Below are 22,732 nucleotides of genomic sequence, written 5' to 3'. Positions count from 1 at the left end.
AACTTATCTTTCTAGTTCACAGGTCTCTGGATCAAGAGAAGCTATAGCCAGATGTGAGGAGGATCACAAAATCTTGGGCTTCAAGCCAGATGCCATGACTGGATACCACTTTTGGGAGTCCCAGGATGTGATACGAATATTTTGCATGAAGAAGGGATATGAATAATTGTGGCCTAAGGGATAGAATGACTGCACTGATGATCCTAAGTTGTCACTTCTCCATGCTTTTTGGTGGTCTGCACCTATTCTGGGCTTGGCTATGTGACTCATTTAGTCAGTAGGAGAGTAATAAAATGTCCCAAGGAGCTGCTTACAAAAGTCCTTGCACATTTCTGTGCTTTTAAGCTTCTCAGCAATCAGCACAGGAATGCATATGCTCTGGTTAGCCTGCTGACATGCCTAAGCCAGTGTGCTGGGAGATTACTTGAGGGAGAACAATGGCATTCTGGCCAAGGCCACTCTGGACCAGACAGCCAACAGTCTGCCCACCAGCTCTCCAAAGTCACCTGAATGAGCCCAGCTAGGACCATCTGAGTCTGACTTAGATTAGCAGAGCTGCCCGATTAACAGGTAGACTCATGAAAAAGAATTAATTGCTCTTGTTTGAGGCTCCTAAGTATTGTAGTGGTTGCTGCAAAGCAATACTTAACTGAGACATCAACTTCATCACTTGGAATTATAACTTCGCCTTTTCTGCTCTGTTCTGAGCAAATTATACAATCTGATTTAACTTCAATCTCTCTTCAATAAAATAGGATAATGAGAATGCCTCTTTCAGAGGAATTTTACATTTTTTTAATTTGTAAAAATCAAATGACTGTAGTATGGGTAAGATACCTACTACAGTGTTCCTAGAATGGGCTCAATAAATGTTAATTTCCAAGAATGGGCTCAATAAATGTTAATTTCCAGTGCTGTAAGTTGTTTTCTATACAGGGATGTACAATCAATGGGGACCATTTGGGGGTTAAAATCCACCTTTCTTCCCACTTGCCCAGTCATGTGCTCTGGTTCTGGACAGTGTCTGTCTGAAAGAAAGGGCATCTGTTTCTAACTGGCACAGTTACCATATGGGCTGGCAATAGCCATGCTATTATTACTGATTTCATTGTTCACTTTTCACCTTGTTTTAGCATATCATCATTAACTCAGCATCAGGAGACCTGAAATTCCTACATTCAAGGGTTTCTCTCAAGCTCCCTCCCAGGGGCCAGTACTCAAGTTTTCCATCCTGGGACTCCACATCCTTCCTACTGGCTCCAGTTGACAAGGACTTTTTCAGTTTTAACACTGAAAGTCCCACGATCCAGGAAAATCTCAGTCTCAATCACTGAATGTCCCTTATTCACCCTTACTAATTAAGGACAGCCCACAAGTTTCTAATGGTTCCCCTTAAATGTTAGTTTTTCCTGGAGCATGACCTTGACACAGTGTTCTACTCGAGAAGGTCAGGGTCACTAGTGGTTAGCTTCCCACCTCCAGTCAGACCACGGAACCCAACTCCTGTTGCGGGGATTTACCTGGGCCTCTAACCCTCTTCTTCCTCCTCATCTGACCACCCCTTGCTCCTGCACTCTTTACCCTGTACACTGACTCTATCTCCCCGTCCAGCCATCCCTCAAAGGCATCCCCTCAACACCTGCCTCTGACCACCCAGCAGAGAAGAAGCTTGTGTGACCACACTCCTGGGATCTCCAGTGGCTTCCAAGGAACCAAGTCCAAGCAGGCTCCCGTGGAGAGGTCTGAGATACCAGGATTTAGCATAGAATGGGATGAGGAGAAGTGATGGGTAGAATCTTTCAGTCAGGATGGACCATTCACACTTACCAAGGCTGAGCTGCCATATAGCCTGCAACACAAGAGAAATTAAACCACCACCACAAGCAATAAAAGGCCATGTGGTTGGGGATACATGGACAGACAGCTTCAAGAACACAGTGAGCCAGTTTGGGGGTGGAGGACAAAGAGGGTAATTAATGAGAAGAAGGATTTGGGAGGCTTTGTTACAGCTGAGAGCAAAAATCAGGACAAAGACCCCACACTGATGGGCAGCGGGGAACCATGGAAGTTTCTTTTCTCCCTCTAGCAAAGAAGCTGCACCCCAGAAAGTAGCAGCAGAAGTGCTGTGTTCTCTTCTCAGCAAGGCCAGGGCTTGGTGCCCCAGGATCCTGGAGCGCAAGGATGATATGATGGCCCCTGTCCACCCCAACAGAGCTGAAATCTGGCTTCTGAGCTTCTCAGCTCTCAGAAGACAGGAGAGAGGTGTAAAATGTGTGAAAGGGGAAGACTGGAGTGAATGCAGTGCCCATGAAGGGATAACCAAGAAAGGACCCCAGAGAGGTCCCTAACCCCCCATCAATCACCGTCAAGGTGTGTAGCCACCAAGCTGCCAGAAGAAAGACACCCAAGGAACAGAAATAATCAACACTTTAATTCCAGAGTGTGGATGCATCAGGCCTTTCTTTCTTCCAGTCTGCTGGACACATCCCTCCAGCACCAGCAGAACCAGGACCCCAGGTGTGGTCCAATAAGCCTTGCTGCTCCAGGGGACCATAAATCGACCTTTTCACTGTCACCGGCCCAGCAATCATAAGCATCAACTTGACCAGCTCTTGAGACTTTTTCACTGGTTGCAATGACCTCACCCCTCAATTTTTTTCAGCTTTAAAATGATTTCTGTCTTGTTCTCAAATCACATCTTGCCTACAGCTGGAAACCCTTAGCTCACCATCACTATAGTGAGGGGGAGACTCCGCCACAGGGATGGAGAAGTCTGTGGAGATGGCGACAGGGGGCTCAGCCACAGCCTGCAGGCATGTGTAGGAGTCCTGTTCAGTCCTTACTTCCCCATCTAATTTCAACCACCACCATCTGCTCAAAAATTGAACCATCACAGATCCTGTCAGAAAAAAACATTTGACAATACAATCTCAATTTGTCACCAAAAATAGAACACATCTGTTTTTTTACTCACCATCTCTGAACATAAACATAACATCCTGACTCCTGTGTTTACATAAGAAAGGTATTTCAAGTGAAGTTGCCCATGGCAGTGTTATTTTTTTGTATTGGGAAAATATGGTAAACAACTCAAAGATACAAAGATCATAGGATGGTTAAGTAAAGATGATATGGCTACAATGATACATAATTATGCCTACACTTAAGTAATATTTTTGAATACATTTCAATCCACTTGGAAAATATTCTGTGAAAAGAGAAAATGCAAAGACTCTAAACCATACATACTATGATCAAGTTAATAAGAACTATGCATTTATTGATGAATGTAAAAAGTCTGGCAGGGTCTTAGGGATGCTAGTCAGGTTTTCTAACCACTGCACCACAGTGGAAACTCCCTAGGTTGGGTCCTTAACCCTCTGAGCCACTGAAGGGGAACTCCTGGTCCACATCTTTCTGCTTCCTGTTTATTATACATTCCAACTCTGTGAGGTCTAAGGCAGGAGCCCACATTGTAGATTCTAGAGCTGTCTGAACCCAGTTCTCTGCAGGGACTACTATGCTGTGACCTCTGGCTGAGGCCAAGTGAATGCTCAGAGAGCAGGAGGGGACTACAGCCTCTGGCCCTCAGGAACGACCCCCACACAAACCAACTTGGAACACAAAGGCACATCCATGGTAAGGTTGACATAGATGATGCCTCTGCTGCCACAATCAGAGTCCAGAGAGCTATGAGACAGGACAGACTGAAGATGGCTATGTCCAATGTGGGTGGTCCTGAGGTTGCTGGATGGGGCAGTGAGGCCAGATGTGGTGGTTCCATGGTATCCCAAATGGTATTCAGCCAAAGACCCCTTTCATGGTTTTGGCCACTGCCATAAACTACCTATACACTTGTTTACTTATGTTTTTCTTTAAATTGGGGTTTAAAAAAAAATTCAATGAATTTATTTAAAAAGAAAAAAGGAAAAGCCAGCAAATAAGTGTCTCAAATACAGCATAACCTAAATAAAAGACAGCATAACATGAAAATTCTAGCTCCGTGCTGTTGTCTATGGAGTGCTATAGGACAGAGCTTGCTCCGTCTTTGCCAAAAAGTGGGATTGGCAAATATTTGAAGTAGTATGTTGAAGACATCTTGAGCCTCCCAAACTGTACCTTTCTCCCTAACATAATCAGAAAGATTTGAAAACGAACTTAAAAGGGAATAACTTAATCAGCATGGAATTCAGCATTCTTATCACTATGTCCGGGTACCATGGAAATCACCTACGGCCAATGAGATATATCTCACACACTAGACAACTGGCAGAGGGGAAAGAGGGAAGGACATGGAGTCTGAGGGACTGGGATTGAGTGACAGGGCTGTTCCGTCCTTAGCTTGATCACCTAGAACAGTTGCTTAATTTCTCTAAGTCTCAATGACCTTATTTGCAGAAGAGAATCACAACAGCTGACCTACTTGTTCCATAGTGTTGGTATTTTGTGTGTTGGTAATTTTGTGTGTGCAGCAGCTAGAACTCGTATGTGTGTATGTGTGTGTTTATAGTAAAAAGACATAAGGTTTGCAGTAATCTAAAAGTCTGTCTTTTAGAAGTTCCCATTGTGGCTCAGCGGAAACGAAACTGACTAGTATCCATAAGGATATACCTGGTCTCGCTCAGTGGCTTAAGGATTGGGCATTGCTGTGAGCTGTGGTATAGGTCACAGAAATGGCTCAGATCCCCCACTTCTGTGGCTGTGGCGTAGGCCGGCAGCTGTAGTTCCACTTTGACCCCTAGCCCGGGAACTTCCACATACCGTGGGAGTGGCCCTAAAAAGACAAAAATAAAAATAAATAAATAAATAAATAAAACTCTGTTTTGCAACTAATATATTACTCCACAGGGATAGATGAGAGAGAGAATTTAAGGATATTTATTTCCAACTAACATTTACAGAGTTCTGCACAATTCACTGGCTACTTTCCCTGCAGTTAACTGATTGCCCCTCGCACTGCCATGTAACCAAACAATCCAGGTAACATAGCTTGATGGTGCAAGTGGATGATTGCATCAAGCCTTTAGAATCAACTGCAAACTTACTCTTCTCCTTTCCCGAAGATCGTCATCACAGAATATAATCACATCATTGTAATCAACTAAAATGAATAAAACACTTATGGCTTATTAATGATAATGAGAATTACTATTACTCTGATTACTCTCATTATTACCATTGCTAGGATTATCAGAACTATGATATGTTAGGCATCTCCCTGGCTACCAGTGCTCTTGGCACTTTGCATTAGTATCTTATTTAATCCACATATTAACCCAGGAGTAGGTACTATATTTACCTTTATTTTTTTTTTTAATTTTAATTTATTTTATTATTTTTTTTTAATTTTAATTTATTTTATTATAGTTGATTTACAGTGTTGTGCTGATTTCTGCTGTATAGCAATGACCCAGATGTGTGTGTGTGTGTGTGTGTGTGTGTGTGTGTGTGTGTGTATTCTCTTTCTCATGCTATCTTCCACCAGGGTCTATCCCAAGACATTGGATATAGTTCCCTGTGCTACACAGTAAGACCTCATCACGTATCCATTCTAAATGTAATAGTTGGCATCTACCACCCCCAAATTCCCATTTTAAATATGGGAAGACTGCTCTTCAGAGGAGTTCAGTACCTTATCTGAGACCATACAGCCTAACTTTGAAACCATGTGTCTGGCCAGATCCTGGGACTATTCACAACCAGGATCCCCTTTTTGTCATGCGATACCATCACTATCCAAACCCTTGGGGGCAGGGTCACTTCCATCAGGCAGCTGGGGGGCCCAAAGCAAGAACAGGCTTTAGATGGGTCCAAGACAAAGGGACAGAGAGATGGGTGGATCCTGACAGAGCAAGGAGGACCCAGAGAGGTAAACAGGGAGGAAAGAGTGCCTTCTGCCACAACCAGCCAATCAAACTTGGCCAAATCATGTCCCAGGCAATTTTCCATGCTGCCTTCAGAGAGTCACACAGGCTGAGAAGCCAGCCAATTATGCCTGATCATTCTCTGCAGCCTTGTCCTCACAAAAGACAAGTCCAGACTGGCCCAATGTGGACAAATGAGCAGTTCTATTATCTCTGAAAGGTAATCTAATTCCCTTCAAATTTAAAAGTCTCCACAGTTTCCTAACAGGCCTCAGTGGGGCTCGTGCAGAAATTAATAAGTTCGTGGAATTCCCAGCTTGCTTTCATTATCATTTTTTTTTGCCATGCAGTGGACAGAATTTTCATTATGACTCACACATCTGTCTGAATCTAATTCCCTAAAATCATGTCCGCTGGGCTCAGGCACCAGGTTGAGAACTGGGTCAGGTCTAGCGGACTTGACCGAGGTCTGAGGGAGGTTTCTTGGACAGAGAGTGAGCGCCTCCACTAATCAGCTGGGGCAGGGATCAAAGGAACCATTACAGGGGAAGGGAACTTAACAGCAAAGATGAAAAGCCCTGGGCTCCCATCCTAGCCCCACCACTGGCCTGCTTCAGGGCACTAAGCAATTTTCTTGGCTCTCTGTTAGTTATCTCCTCTATGAAAGGAACAGAGGGAAAGATCATGAAAAGGAAACTCACATGTGTGAAACTTCTATATCTTGCATTATTGCAATATACATCCTATGTATTCTTGAATCAACACATCACCCTGGGAAGCTTACATCTTATTTTACAGATGAAGAGAGTGAGACTACTGTAATTAGTGATTCCATATTATTGCCACAAAACCATTAGAATGTGCCATACAGGGCCAGGGAATGAGAGATTCATCTGAATGGGTCTGCAAACTCATACAATTTTTTTTTTTTTCCCAGAAAGCAATTTAACAGAATTCAGGAACTTTACACCAGTTGACCAATTAACTCCAATTCTGAAATCCATCCAAATGATAGATTCGGAAATCTCAACACATGTTATAATAAAAAAGACTTGACACTGACAAACTGCCCATCATCAAATACCTGTTAGAATGACCATCATCAGGAAGACAAGCGTTAACAAGTGTGGACAAGAATGTGGAAGAAAGGGAGTCCTTGGGTATTATTGATGGGCATGTAAATTGATACAGCCACTATGGCAAACAATATGGAGATTTCATACTGTTTTAAACATTCAATATTAAAAAACAAACTACCATGTGATCCAGCAATCTCACTTATGAGTATATATCCTAAGGAAATGAAATCAGAGTCTTGAAGAGATATATGACTCCCATATTCTCTGCAGCATTATTCATAACAGTCAAGACATGGAAAAAACCCAAGTGTCTGTCAATGAATGAGTGAATAAGGAGATATGCATAGACACAATTTAGCCATAGGAAAGAAAGAAATCCTGCCATTTGTGACAATGCAGGGGGACCTTTAGTGAAATAATCAGGCAGAGAATGTCAAATACTGGATGATCTCACTTATATGTGGAATGTCAAAAAGCTGAACTTATAGAACTTATAGAAACAAAGAGCAGAATGGTGGTGACCAGAGACTGGGGATGGGGAAATGGGGAGATGTCTGTGGAAGGGTACACATTTCCCATTATATAAGTTTGGAGGAATTAAGGTCCAACATGGTGATTAGAGTTAATAATACTGTATAATAAACTTGAAAATTCCTAACAGAGTAGATTTTAAGTATTCTCACCGCAAAACGGAAGTGGTAATTATGTGAGGTGATGGAGGTGTTAGCTAACACTATGTGGTGGTAATCATTTTGCAATATGTAAGTGTATCAAGTCAACACATTGTATACCTCAAACTTACACAATGTTATATGTCAATTTTATCTCAATAAAGTTGAAAAAAATAAGAGAATGGTAAACCACAGTATATGCATTGGGTCAGAAATCATGCAGTCATGTAATCAGTTGTAGAAGAGTATTTAATAAAGTGGTGGATCTTCATTAGTTTAGAAGGAAAAAATAAGTTATAGTATTGAATATGAAGTGTGATCACAATTTTTGGATTAAAACAGTAGAAAAATGACTGGAAGGAAATATCCTAAAATGTTAACAGTGGCTCTCTCCGGGGGAAAGAAATTTTCACGTTTTCTACAATAAACACATTATTGTCATAATCAGGAGATTGTATTCAGCTTTTTTTTTTTTTGCTTCTGCTTTTTAGGGTCTCACCCATGGCATATGGAGGTTCCCAGGCCAGGGGTCGAATGAGAGCTATAGCTACTGGCCTATGCCACAGCCACAGCAACACGGGATCCAAGCCGTGTCTGCAACCTACACCACAGTTTATGGCAATGCTGGATCCTTAATCCACTGAGCGAGGCCAGGGATCGAACTTGTGTCTTCATGGATGCTAGTCAGATTTGTTTCTGCTGAGTCACGACTGGAACTCCATATATACAGCTGGTATAGTGTATACTGTATCCCCGAATTTTGCATTTATCCACAAAATGCAATCATGATTTTAATTTAAATGAATGATATTCTGGGAAAAAAAATTTAAAGGGGGGAAATCTCAAACAAACAAACAAACAAATCACTTGAGCAAAACTGATACGGATGGATCCATCCCCCAATGAGCTTACAGCTCACCCCACAGGCTAAGTTGGAAATAAAGACCCACTGGGATGAGGGTGGAAAAACTGCCACACAATACCAGAGGAGTTGATAAGGGGGAACCAAAAGCTGCAGTTGACTTCGAGAAGTGATGGAGCTGACAGATAGGAATTTTTCAATTTTATGAGAATGATAGGGATCTGAAATAAATCTTCAGTATTTTCTTTTTAAGATAAATGTTTTAAAATAAACGCCTGCAGACTGGATGGATGGTTAGTGCCTATGTCCTGTCTTAGAGTTGATCATAAATAACACTGAGAAAAATAGCTTTGACCATTCTAAAAAGCATCTTTATTTTTTACCCTTAAGAGCTTGGAAGATTATATTTTGATGCATTAAGCTAGATTTTTCTTAATGCAGCTGCAAATATGAGGAAGAGAAATCATCTTCAGATGGAAATAACTACTTAGGACTTCACTTAGAAGGAAACCTTAGTTTCAAGAGGTGTCAGAAAACCTGTGGTCACATCCAATGGTCAGAATACAAATCTGGGGTTAAAAATACTTGATGGATTTATAATTGAAGGAAATTCTTTGGTGAATCTTCAGATGAAATGATTGCTTGTCCTTCAGGCTGACAACCAAGGAAGGTAAATAATTTGTTTGTATATTCAAACTTTCAGATATCAGATTTGCTTGACATTTTGCTTTTCCATTTTGGTCTTTACATTAGAGAGTTTATAACTTTACTGCAGAACAGTCTGTTCAACAACCTCAGTTTCCCAGTTCACTATTGGACTCATCCAACAGAGCCACACTGTTGCAAACATCAGAATAATCAGATATATCCCTCATCTTTTGAAGTATTAGCTTTGGAGTTCTCATCGTGGCTCAGTGGTTAATGAACCCGAATAGTATCCGTGAAGACCCAGGTTCGATCCCTGGCATTGCTCAGTGGGTTAAGGATCCAGCTTTGCTGTGAGCTGTGGTGTAGGTCGCAGATGCAGCTTGGACCTGGTGTTGCTATGGCTGTGGGATGGACCGGCAAGCTGCAGTTCCGATTTGACCCCTAGCCTGGGAACCTCCATCTGCGGAAGGTACAGCCCTAAAAAGACAAAAATAAAAATAAAAAAAAATAAAATGTTAGCCCCTCTATACTAGCTTAATGGCATCTGTTTACTTCCCATTTAATACATCATTGTTTTTCTCCTTACATTTCAAAGAGGGGTCACACAGTTGAATGGGAAGATGAATAAAGGAACCGCATGTGGGAAAGGTCTCTGGCGCCAGAGAGAGGCCGAGGGAAGCCAGGAGCACATGTTCAGAATTACGAGGAAGTCATAACACAGCTCTGTATTTCAGATCTGATGCATCAAGACAAATTGGAATCCTAAAGTTTCATGCAAAAATCTCTCAACTTCTAAATGTTGCCTCTAAATTCATTTCTCAAAGCACACAGCACATGCCAATCTAAACATGTCTAGGACCCCAACACTTTTACTAGAGTTTGTCTTAAAAATCTCATTTCCAGGTGGTTGGTGAGAGTTGCTACTTGACCCCAATATAGTTTAGTTATATCCAAGAAGGAAGATTTGCTGGAATATTCCTGGGCTGGCAAAGAAGGTTTGGGGAAGACATCTCATCTTTTGTGGAAAAGACAGCAAGGGATTGACACTGCCAAGTGGCATTTGGTTGAGCTGGGACCTCCGAGGACAGCTGCAAAATGTATGGAAATGTCCCAACTCTAAAAACCATGGAAGTCACAGTTAGGTACCCTGGGTGGATATCCTTTTACATAAAATAAAGATAAAGCCTTCTTCTGAGAGTCTAGAGTATCTTCCTCATGCTCTGCAAGAATGCTTATGGGTTTATCTTCACGTAAGGCTGAATTTCCCCATTTAACCCACCTTCTCGCCTCTTACTTTATAATGTTCCATAATGAAAAAAAAAAAAAAAGGCCTTCACAGAGCTTATCTCTTAGAAGTATGAAAGAGCCATTTTTTTTTTTCTGCCCAAGTAGCTCATAATGTAGCAGACAAACTGTCAGAAAAAATAGACTTTATCATGGTGAAAGCCTCAGCCTGGCACCCATCTATCATAAATAAAGCAATCTTTCAGAAATCTTGAAAACCTTCATTAAATTTCCTGTCTTTCTCCTGACAGTTATAAAATGTTAACAATATTACTCATGATTCAGGCATCTTCAGAAAGTCTTTGTCCAATCCCTCCCCCACCCACCCATCCCCTTTCTTTGCCAAAATCGATGGAAACATGAGACACACACCCCTCCGGGGGCCTGGCCCTTGCAGGAGGTTAGAGGAGGGATCAGGCATCATCTTGATGGCAATAGGCAGGCTCTCCAAGCTACAAACTGCAAGGGCAAAATGGCATGTCCTCCAGATTCCTCCTCCAAAAGCCACACCCACTTTGAAGGTCAAGAGCACAACCCTGTCCTACCATTAGCAACTACCTCCCCATTCTTTTCCTTTCCTTTTTCTCTCATCAGTCTATGAAGTTACAAGCCTTCATCTGCCTATGATATGTGAGTAGTGGGAACAGTGGTCACACATCTTCTCATGTCTGTGGGTCATCTTTCTAGAGGGAAAATTCCCCTACGACATTGCCCGTCTACTTCTGCAACCACAAGGGCTGCTTCAGCAATATACCATTTCTCAGGGTCTTGTATTGAGATGACACCAAGGAGCAAGGCCATAAGGAAATATAGAATCCATTCCAGGAATTAGAAGAAGCATACAGCTTTGAGAGCACAAGCTGATATGAGAGGCGCAGGTGGTGACAAAACAACCAAGCCCAAGCCTGGGCTTTGTGGAGGTTTCCAGACATGTCCTTCAAATGGGCAGAGCCCAACCACACTAAGCCATCATCTCACCTGCAAAAGGAACTGGTGCATCTTTATCCAGGGCGACCAGTGGTGGGTCCAAAATGACTGTGTCATTGTTCTCTGTTATGACTCCATGATACGAAGTCTCAATCCATGGCTTGTGTTTGTTCACTAGAAAATAATGGATACAAGAAAACAAAAAGATTGACATTTGAGATCATCATTTGAATAACTAATCCATAATAATATTATAAATACTGCCAAATTCTATTTTTTTTATTTCTAGATGCCCAGTATAGATAGAGATTTTAAAGAATTGATCAAAAGTTTTAATTCTCAAGAGGGAACCCTCCTACTCTGTTGGTGGGAATGTAAATTAGTACAACCACTATGGAAAACAGTATGGAGGTACCTCAGAAAACTAAATATAGAACTACCATATGACCCAGCAATCCCACTCTTGGACAAAACTTGGACAAAACTTTCCTTGAAAAAGATACATGCACCTGTATGTTCATGGCATCACTATTCACAATAGCCAAGACATGGAAACCACCTAAAAGTCCATTGACAGACGAATGGATTAAGAAGATGTGGTGTATATACACAATGGAATACTACTCATCCCTAAAAAAGAACAAAATAATGCCATTTGCAGCAACCTGGATGGAACTAGAGACTCTCATCCTAAGTGAAATAAGTCAGAAAGAGAAAGACAAATACCATACAATATCACTTACATCTGGAATCTAACATATGGCATAAATGAACCTTTCTGTAGGAAAGAAACTCATGGACTTGGAGAATAGACCTGTGGTTGCCAAGGGAGAGGGGGAGGGATTGGGATGGACTGGGAATCTGGGGTTAATAGATGCAAACCATTGCCTTTGGAATGGATAAGCAATGAGATCCTGCTGTGTAACACTGGAGACTATATTTAGTCACTTGTGATGGAGCATGATGGACAATAATGTGAGAAAAAGAATGTTTATATGTATGTGTGACTGTCACTTTGCTGTAGAGCATAAAATTGACAGAATACTGTAAAACAGCTATAATGGAAAAATAAAAATGATTTGGAAAAAAGTTTTAATTCTCAAATATTACTATCAATTAATAGATGTTTCGGTGTTAAAGTCCATGATCAATCAACAAACGTGCAGATTACAACTGTGTGCTGGCATTTCTGACTTCAGCCTTATATGATCCATCATTAGGAGGTGATACTGAATTTTATAGATAGATGATAGATAGATAGATAGATAGATAGATAGATAGATACCAACATATGTGTAAAGATACAACAATTGAATACTTGTTTAAAGATTATGTCTATAAAATGGTCTAAATTACCTAAGTTGCTCTTCAATGATTTGACCAGCTGAAATATATACTATATAATGTGTGATTAATACACTTAAAATACATTTCAAATATATGTTACTAGTTGAGGTGTCTCCCAAAAAAAGACAGATTGGAATCCTAATTTCCAATGTAAATTCATTTGAAGATAGGGTCTTTACAGAGGTAATCAAGTTAAAATGAGGTTATTAGGGTGGGCTCTAATTCAAAATGACCAGCGTCCTTATAAAAAGTGGAAATTTGGATACAAAGACAGACATGCACACAGGGAGAACACCATGTAAACACAGAAGTTGTGCTGCCATAAGCCAAGAAACTACCAAAAGCTATCAGAGAGATCGTCGGGGCAATCATGGTACTGCGGACAATTTGATTTCAGACGCTTGGTCTCCAGAACTGTGAGACAATAAACTCCTGTTGTTCTAAGCCACCTAGCTTTGTTATGAGCAAATGAATATAAAATAATGTAAAGCCAACCAGTACTAAGACATCATACCAGGATTGGTATAATAGTCCTATGTGAGAATCTAACCTGGTGACTATCTTGTTTCCGCTAATTCCATCTCCTTGATTTGTTTCTGGACCAGCTCCCCTATCTGGATAGCTGCAGTGCCCTCCTGATGGTCTTCTAGTAAGAGGTCTTGTCCCCACTCTAGTCCATCCTCCACACTGGCATTAAGAGTGAACTTGTTAAAGTCTTCATCTAATTCCTCAACTGGGAACTCCTTGGTTTGTCTTTTTATTCCTCCACGGAAGTCTGGGTGTACACTAGCTGCTTTAGAAATAACAGGGACAGGGGTTCCTATTGTGCCTCAGCAGGTTAAGAACCCAACACAGTGTCCGTGAGGATGTGGATTCAACCCCTGGCCTCGATCAGTGGTTAAGGATCCAGGATTGCTGCGAGCTGCAGTGTAGGTCACAGACGTGGCTCAGATCCCAGATTGCCATGGCTGTGGTGTAGGTCAGCAGCTGCATCTCCAATTCAATCCCCAGCCTGGGAACCTCCATATGCCACACGTGTGGCCATAAAAAGAAAAGATGAAAAAGAAATAAGAAATAAAATAACTGATTAGAGGGAGCCCCAGAATTATCAAAGGTGTCCTGATGCCAATCCTCACACCTGCTTCACAGTGTAAGAGGTGTTGTCACATACGTAATGCTCCCTGTAGCAACCTGAGTGGTAGGTGTGATCATTATGAAAATGATAAAGAAACTACTTTCCTAAGGTGTAACTTTCCTAAGATGGCCACAGGGCTGATAACTAACAATTGTGAAAACCTAAAACTCTTTGGTACTTCACGATATCCAAAAAGTGTGCATGCGTGCACACGCACACACACACTTCTATTACAATATATGTAATTCCCGTTATACTATATAACCCACATTACAATATATTATACACACAATACGATTATAAATTGTTTCAATAGCCATGGCAAAGAAGGAGCTTATACATAGATTTGAGAACAGCTCTATGGTGGTGTCTCCTGCTTCCCCCTCCATCAAGCTTAAAAGGCCAGTTAAGCGCTGTTCCAGGATTAGTAGGACCACCATTCTACCCTTTGTCACCCATTCCACAGCAGTTGTGACCCAACCCAGGGACAGCTTAGTGGGGCAGGGACATATGCATTGCTATTCTCAGGACTTAGCCTCTGAGACCTATTTCTGATGATTGAATCATGCCCAGGGCAGAGAGCTGCTCTGCCTAGAGCAGGTCTTAATGGGCAGCAGGCTCATCCAGGCTCACGTGTTGGCATTCAGACCAGTGCTTCATTATGGACCCTGAAAGAATTACAGCCACTCTGGGCTGTCCACACACTCCTTTGCTCTTTTATTAGCCATCAACACAAATGCAATGTAAATAATCTGCAACTGTTGGGAGAAACAATTCATCTTTTTTCCCTTTAATTAAGCCTATGGGCCTATTCATTAGAAATGTGTACAGAAGATACGCCAGGAGCTCACCCAGTGTTTCAAATTCATGTGCCACTTGGCTCAGTGGCAGACAATGGAATCTAGCATCCCAGTGGCTGAGTTTCAGCCCTGGCCTAGCCACTTCAGGGCTGATCTTATGCAAGCCAGTTGGCCACTCAATGTCTCAACTCCCTCAGCTATAAAATGGGCAGCAGACACCACCCACAGAGTTTTCATTTCATTCAGATGTCTTGGGCTGGGCACACAGCCCCTGACCTTTCATTACTCAAACTCGACCCTCTGCTCTCTGGGCCGAGACAGTGTCTGCAGGAAGGGTGCTTTGCAGACCCTGAAGTTAAGAAATTGAGGCTTCTGCCTCCTTAATGGGGCGTCTCCTCTCTATCACTACTATCCTTGGTGGAGTTTGTACCACACTTTAGGCACTTTACATATGTTCATTAATCTTCACAGCAACCCCTCTAGCTAAGACTTTGTATTTCATTGTGCAGGTGAGGAACTAAGGCTCAGAGGGGTTTAAATGTTCCCTTTATGTAAAATAAGAAGGCTCATATCCCTAAAATTTCTTAATTTCCTCCCCACTTTCTAACTTCCTTCGGATCTGGACTTTTTCTTTGTCAAGGTTGATAAATATTTACATTTATTTTTATGGCCGTGTCCACGGCATGTGAAAATTCCTGGGCCAGGGATCAAACCCATGGCATAAGGGTGACCTATGCCACTGCAGTAAACAACGTCGGATCCTTAATCCACTGTGCTGCAGAGAACTTCTAAGGGTTTGCATTTCTGAGGAGTAACCAAAATTTTATCTTCTTCACTTTGTGTGTAGATAAAATTCTAAGGGTTATAAACCAGTAACTTATATCTACATTATTCTAACTATGAGGATACCATTCATGGCTGAGCCAAGTATTGTGCAAGGATTATTTTTCTTTCTTAGTGATTCAACAGTCATTTCAAGAATACCATTCCTCAGGAGTTCCCCTTGTGATGAAATGGAAACAAATCCAACTGGTATCCATGAGAATGCAGGTTCAATCCCTGGCCTCGCTCAGTGGGTCAGGGATCCAGTATTGCCATGAGCTGGGGTATAAGCCACAAATGCGGCTCAGATCCCGCATTGCTGTGACTGGCATTGCTGTTGCTGTGATGTAGGCAAGCAGCTGTAGCTCTGATTCAACCCCTAGCCTGGAAACAGCCACATGCCAAAGGGTGGAACCCTAAAAAGCAAACAAAACAAAACAAACAAACAAAAAACCCCACCATTCCTAGAGTTCCTGCTGTGGTGAAGTAGGTTAAGAACCTGACTGTGGCAGCTAATATCACGGTGGAGGCACAGGTTCAATCCCTGGGCAGGACACAATGGTATAAAGGATCAGGCATTGCTGCAGCTGTGGCCTAAATCTCAGCTATGGCTCAGATTCAGTCTTTGGCTTGGGAACTTCCATATGCCATAGGTGCAGCCATTAAAAACAAAACAAAACAAAGCACCATTCCTCGTATCTAGACCAACTGGATTCTTGATTCGTTCATTCCATCAAATGGCTGAATCATACTTCTTTTTATTTTATTATTTTATTTTATTTTATTTATTTTATGTATTTTATTTTATTTTTTTGCTTCCTGTGGCATATGGAAGTTCCCAGGCTAGGGATGGAATCAGAGCTATAGCTGCCAGCCAACACCACAGCCACAGCAATGTGGGATCTGAGTCGTGTCTTCGACCTATACCACAGCTCACGGCAAAGCCAGATCCTTAGCCCACTGAGCAAGGCCAAGGATTGAACCTGCCACTTCAGGGTTACTAGTCGGATTTGTTTCTGCTGCACCATAATGGGAACTCTCATACTTCATTTTAACTTGCACTGTATTTGGAACCAGCCTCTCCTGTGTGTGTGTGTGTGTGTATTTGTTGTTATTATTTTCTGAACTTGATGATTGTCTTTTTATTTCTGTTGAGTAATGAAACACAGGAATTCTTCCCCATATCTCAACCATATTATAGCTTTTTAATCTTTCTATCTACGGCTCATTCCTCATTTATAAAATGGAGATATTTTCTTCATAGGAATATTGTGAAAGCTCCATGATTATCTAGGCAAATCTAGTACCCCTGACATGACTAGGTATTTAAATACTTACTCTTAAGTTCCCCTAGCTCATTTCATATTTCTGAGTAGTTGAAGTGTACCTTATACTCTCAGATGTAGTTAGCCCAGCTTCATCCATTCAACAAATATTTATGAAGTAGTACCTAAAATTTGCACAATTAGTCTTAGCATATGTATTAAAATGGAGGAAAATGTCCCTGAAAAAAAGCATTTGATAAAATTCAAGATCCACTCATACTTCAAACTATCAGCAAATGAGGAATAGAAGGAAACTGTCTCAATCAGATAAAGAATTTTAGAAAAACCTATAGCTAACACCATTCTTAATGATTAAAGAGTGAATGTTTTCCCACTCAGATTGGAAATGAAAAAGTAAAATTGTCTATTTCCAGGGACTAGGATGATCCATGAAGCAAATTCTATAGAATCTACAAAAATGCAACTAGAACTAGTAAATAAGTGAGTTTATGATGGCCATAGAATTGAGTATATATAAATCAATTGTATTTCTATGTAGTAGAAATAAAAAATTAAAAATAATATAACGGCATTAAAAAACGAAGATGCTCAACATCGTTAATTATCAGAGAAATACAGATCAAAACTACTATGAGGTACCACCTTACACCAGCCAGACTGGCCATCATCAAAAAGTCTACAAACAATAAACGCTGGAGAGGGTGCAAAGAAAAGGTAACCCTCTTACACTGCTGGTGGGAATGTAATTGGTATGGCCACTATGGAAAACAGTATGGAGGTTCCTCAAAAGACTAAAAACAGAACTACCATATGATCCAGCACTCCCACTCCTGGGCATCCATCTGGAGAAAATCATAATTTGAAAAGATGCATGCATCCCAATGTCGACTGCAGCACCATTCACAATAGCCAAGACATGAAGCAACCCCATGTCTATGGACAAAGGAATAGATAAAGAAGATGTGATACATATATACAATAGACTATTACTCAGCCATAAAAAAGAATGTAATAATGCCATCTGCAGCAACATGGATGAACCCAGATATTATCATTCTAAGAGAAGTTAGACAAAGACAAACATCACAATACCACTTATATGTGGAATCTAAAAAAGGGATACTAACAAATTTATTTGCAGAACAGAAACAGACTCACAGACCTTGAAAAACGTATGGTTATCAAAAGGGACATGTGGTGGGGGGGATGGACTTGGGGTTTGGGATTGGCATACGTACACTGAGGTACATGGAATGACTGGCCAACGGGACCTGCCATATAGCACAGAGAACTCTACTCAATACTCTGTGATGATCTATGTGGGAAAAGAATATGAAAGAGAATGGATGTGTGTACATGTATAACTGAATTGCTTTGCTGTACAGCAAAATTTATCACAAACTTGTAAATCAACTATATGTTAATAAGACTTCAAAAAATGAAAAAAAAAAGATCACTACACTGAAAACACTGTGATTTTGCAGAATTTAATGAAGACCTAGAGCAGTCTTAGTGGAGAGATAGGCAGTGTTCCATGGTTTGGTAGACTCCATATAGTTAAGATGTAAATTTCCCCTAATTGATCTATATAGTATCAATGCAACCCAAGTCAAAGTAATAGAAGAATTTCTTTAAACGAATAAGGTAATTCTAAAATTTATACAGAAATAAAAAAGACGTGATATAGGCAAAACAACTTTGAAAAAGAAGAGCAAAGATAGAGGACTTATACCACCTGATATTTTAAGACTACTATAAAGTTACTCTAATTAAGGTAGTGTCATATTAACATAAAGACAGACATATAGATCAATAGAAAGAATGTGCAGAAAAAGACACATAAATACATGGTCAATTAATTTCTGAAAAAGGTTCCAAGATAATGCAATGGGGTAAAAGATAGTGCTTTCATTAAATGCTGTTTTGGATATCACATGCAAAAAAAAATGAACTTCAATCCTACTGCATCTATACATAAAACTCATTTCTAAATAGATCATGGTCCTATATGTAGAAGTTAAAATTTTAAAACCTTTAAAAGAAAGCATAGGAACAAAACCCTGAGTGTCTTTTGGTTAGGTGAAGATTTATTAGAAGGGACAAAAACCAGTATGAATCATGTAAGATAAAGTTGGTTCATCAAATGCTATAAAAATTATAAATTTCTATTCTTGGAAAATAATTTTAAGAAATATTTTTTAAAATTACAGACTGGGAGAAAATATTCAAAAACATATCGCATAAGAGACTTGTATCCAAAATATATAAAGAACTCTGACAATGTAAAAATAAGACAAATAACCTATTTTTAAAAAAGCAAAAATTTGAACACACCTGTCACCAGAGTAAACAAATGCACAGCAAATAAAAACAAGAAAAGATGTTCAATAATAGCAGTTATCAGGAATTTGTAAGTTAAAGTCCCTACTGGATATTACCAAGTCACCACTAGAAATGTTAAAATAAGAATGACAAGACCAAGTTCTTATGAAGAGGTGAAGCAACTGAAACTTTCATCCACTGTTGGTAAGAATGTAAAATAATACAGTCACTTTGGAAACAGTCCAGCCATTTCTTATAAAATGGCTCAGCAATTTCCTTCCTAGGATTTACCCAAGAGAAATGAAAACATAAATTAGACAAAACACTGGTAGGTAAATGTTCATAGAATCTTTATGCAGAATAGTGCCAAAGTGGAAACTAAAACGGCCATCAACTGTGAAAGGATAAACAAACGGCAGCACATCCCTATGATGCACACCTATGCAGCAATAAAAGGAAATCAACAACTGATCCATACAATGAAATGAATGGATCTCCAAAGCATTTCACGGGTGAAATGAAAGAAGTCAAACACCAAAGACTCCATGCTGTTTGATGCCATTCATATGATCTTCTAGAAAATGTCTAAGTATAAAGACAGATAACAGACCAGTAATTGCTAGGGTCTGGGGGTAAGATGCCATTTGCTTGCAAAAGGATGCAAAGGAATCTTCTTGGATGACGGAATTGTTCTGTATCTTGATTGTGGTGATGGTATACCTCTAAGTGCCTTTGTTAAAAATTTATCAGTTTGCATTTTTACAAAGAGTGAACTAGGAGTGCTCCTCGTGGCTCAGCAGGTTAAGAATCTGACTAATATTTGTGATAAGGATGTGGGTTCGATCCCTGGCCTCACTCAGTGGGTAAAGATCAAGTGTTGCCTCATAGGTTGCAGATGCAGCTCTCAGTTCGGATCCCATGTTGCTGTGGCCGTGGCCTGGGCTGGCAGCCACAGCTCTGATTAGACCCCTAGGAAATGGGAACTTCCATTTGCTGCAGGTGTGGCCCTAAAAATGAAGGAGAAAATTTTAAAATTAAAAAAAAATAAAAAGAGGGACTTGTACTGTGTATAAATTATAACTCAATAAATATGGGACAAGAACAAGGTCCTTTTCCTCCAGAGACAGTCAGATGAGAAATGGACCCATGATACCACTCTGGCAAGAGGTAGGTAAGAAGAGGAAATGCAGAGGGCTATGGAAAAAGAGAGGAGAAACACTCACCCAGCCATGGTAATGCAGAATTACCTCCCAGAGAAAGAGATTCTAAGCCACGGGCAGTAGGAATTAAGCAAGGATCCACATCCTTGTGGAGGACCCCAGGCAGAGGAGTATCAGATGGGCAAAGGCCCAATGGGAAAAGCACCTGCTGTACCAAGGGGGAAAGGAATGAGAACAGTTAGGTTTGGTTGGAGAACATAGTTTGAGGGAGCAAGGTGCACCAAGACATTCGACTGATGGAGCCGTCTACATCACCCAGGGCTTAGAGGCTGGTACAGGATCAATCCAGGAGCTACTTTCAAACCCTGGCTTCAAGAGACAAGAGACTGGAAAACCATTACCTTGCCAGAAAGAAGCAACAGGTGCTGTGGCTTGGCTGTAATTTCTTATTTCACTGCTTCCTTTCTCTGTCAAATGTTTTGCGTCTTTGTTCCAGCAGACCAAGGCTAGTCACATGGCTCCATTTGGTTGTAACTTCAGAAGAACTGACTTTTATCAGCTCTTCACAAGATAATGGCCCTGTTTACAGTACAACTCTCCCCGAAGCTGAGCTCTGTCACATCATGCCCCCTGAGGACATGCTTCTTGCCTCTGTTTTGTCTCCTTTCCATGTTGTTTCAGCATCTAGAAATGCCTGTGTCTTTGCACTCATATAGAGGAAACATCGGTGTGATGTTTCTGCTCCATTTACAGAGAAATTAGGTCTTGCCACTCAAGGCGCCTTGACCTAGAGCACAGACACATCTTTATCCTTGGCTCTCTTCTCTCTGCTTCCACCTCTGAAAAACTGCATTAACACTCAATCCAAGCAGCAGGGTCCGGTGATGACATACCCTTTGAATCTTTCTGCTTACATCCTACAGTTGACCCTCTGGCCATGGCTAGCTCCTCGAGACTCAGAACTCCAATACTTCTCCTTGGGTAAAAGTGAATTTTGAGTAAACACATACCATACTGATTGCAAAATGTTACAGTGAGGTTAACTGTACTCCAGTAAAGAGGTCATCCTAGTGATCAGACTCCATGCCCTGGTAGAGTAAGTCCCCCAGGCACTAGACGTCCATCCCAGTCCAGGCAGCTCCACAAGGGGATGGAGTCAGAAGGGGAAATTGGGCATGGCAGGAAAAGAAGTCTGATCACTAGAATGACCTCTTTACTAGGGTGCAGTTAACCTCCCTGGAGTAGGCAAGGCCAGTTGATTAGCTCTCGAAACTTTCCTTTAAGAGGTTCAGAAACTATAATGGATCTGGCGATGGGCACTTGAGATGAAAGCTCATAAGGAACCGGTGCTGGTGTTCACACAATGATCATCCCCCCCAATGTTTAGGGGGAGCCAGAAAGCCCCCAAAGTCAGAGAAAGCTCATCAGTCAGGAACAGAGGATCTGGGAGCCAATATACAGAGAAAAGAGAAGCTCCTCCAAGCAGCTGCAGGAGATAAAGGGGCTTCCCCCATGCCTGCTCCCCAGTTCAGGACCTGCTCACCCTTCCCATACCTGCTCTGGGGTTTCTGCAGACGCCAAGTGAAGCCATTCAATAGTCCTTCCCCCAACCACCACTTTTAAATTTGTACTAGTTTGAATGGGTGTCTGTTCTTGCAATAAAATGACCCCTAACTATAATCACTGTGATAGTATTTTAAGAAGTAGTTTTATCCCCTGCTTCAGAGTGAGGGTGGGATAGGATCCATGTCTAGGTAGAGGTAAGCCTGCCTAAGGGCAAATCTGGTCCTGAGATTCCCTGCCCAGGATCTGTCAGCAGCTCTCCCGCCCTCCACCCTCGAGATCAGAGAAGCCACCCAAAGACACCAGCTCCCTCCACAACCCATGATTTTGCCCTCATTGTGCTGTCTACCCCTCTCTACACTCCTTTCTCCTGGCTCCTGCCTGTTCAACCCTCCAGATGCAGCCCCAGCCCCGCCCCCTCCAGCCGTCCTCCTCTGTACCCTTCCTCACTCTGCACTGCCTGTTCTCAGGCCATAGGTCTGTTGCATGGCCACTAGCTGTTTCTTTGTCCCTCCTTCCCCCTTTTCTGGGAGAGGGAGCATCGTAGTCACAATGAGGTCCACAGATCCTGACACAGTGCCTGGCACCTTAATAAGTGAGGTGAGCACACTTCTGCCTTCCCGGCACCTCTAAGGTCTGAAGCAATTAGCAGCACTTTTGATTCCAGTGAGCAAGTATTCCTACATAACCCAAATAGAAAGAGGGCGTGCCTAGCTAAACATAGGGTGACATGTGCCATCACTTAATTAGAGGCAATGTATACCTCTCGCTAGAGGTACCAATTAGGGAGTTTTAAATGCAAATCCCATGTGTGTGACTCATACATGCAAAGATTCATAGAAGATGAGGGTTACATTGCACTGTTTTAATTGGGTTGAAAAATGGGTTGAAAAAGCATTTGAGGAAAAGACAGCTGAGTCATTAATCCTTAACTACTTGATGGGTGCTTTTAGTCAGGATGG

General features: G+C 41.4%; 1 protein-coding gene across 1 annotated transcript in view; it reads right to left on the bottom strand.

Moving 5' to 3' along the window:
- The window catches only part of CLSTN2 (calsyntenin 2), a 672,110-nt gene that overhangs the window by 396,854 nt on the left and 252,524 nt on the right, over positions 1–22,732 (bottom strand). The window contains exon 2 of the mRNA XM_021071127.1: positions 11,387–11,509. Within this exon, the coding sequence (XP_020926786.1) occupies positions 11,387–11,509 (123 nt within the window). The remainder of the gene's footprint in view (positions 1–11,386; positions 11,510–22,732) is intronic.

This window comes from Sus scrofa, chromosome 13, assembly GCF_000003025.6.
Source record: "Sus scrofa isolate TJ Tabasco breed Duroc chromosome 13, Sscrofa11.1, whole genome shotgun sequence".
Taxonomy (NCBI): Eukaryota; Metazoa; Chordata; class Mammalia; order Artiodactyla; family Suidae; genus Sus; species Sus scrofa.
This window is presented reverse-complemented; position numbering and strand designations above follow the sequence as displayed.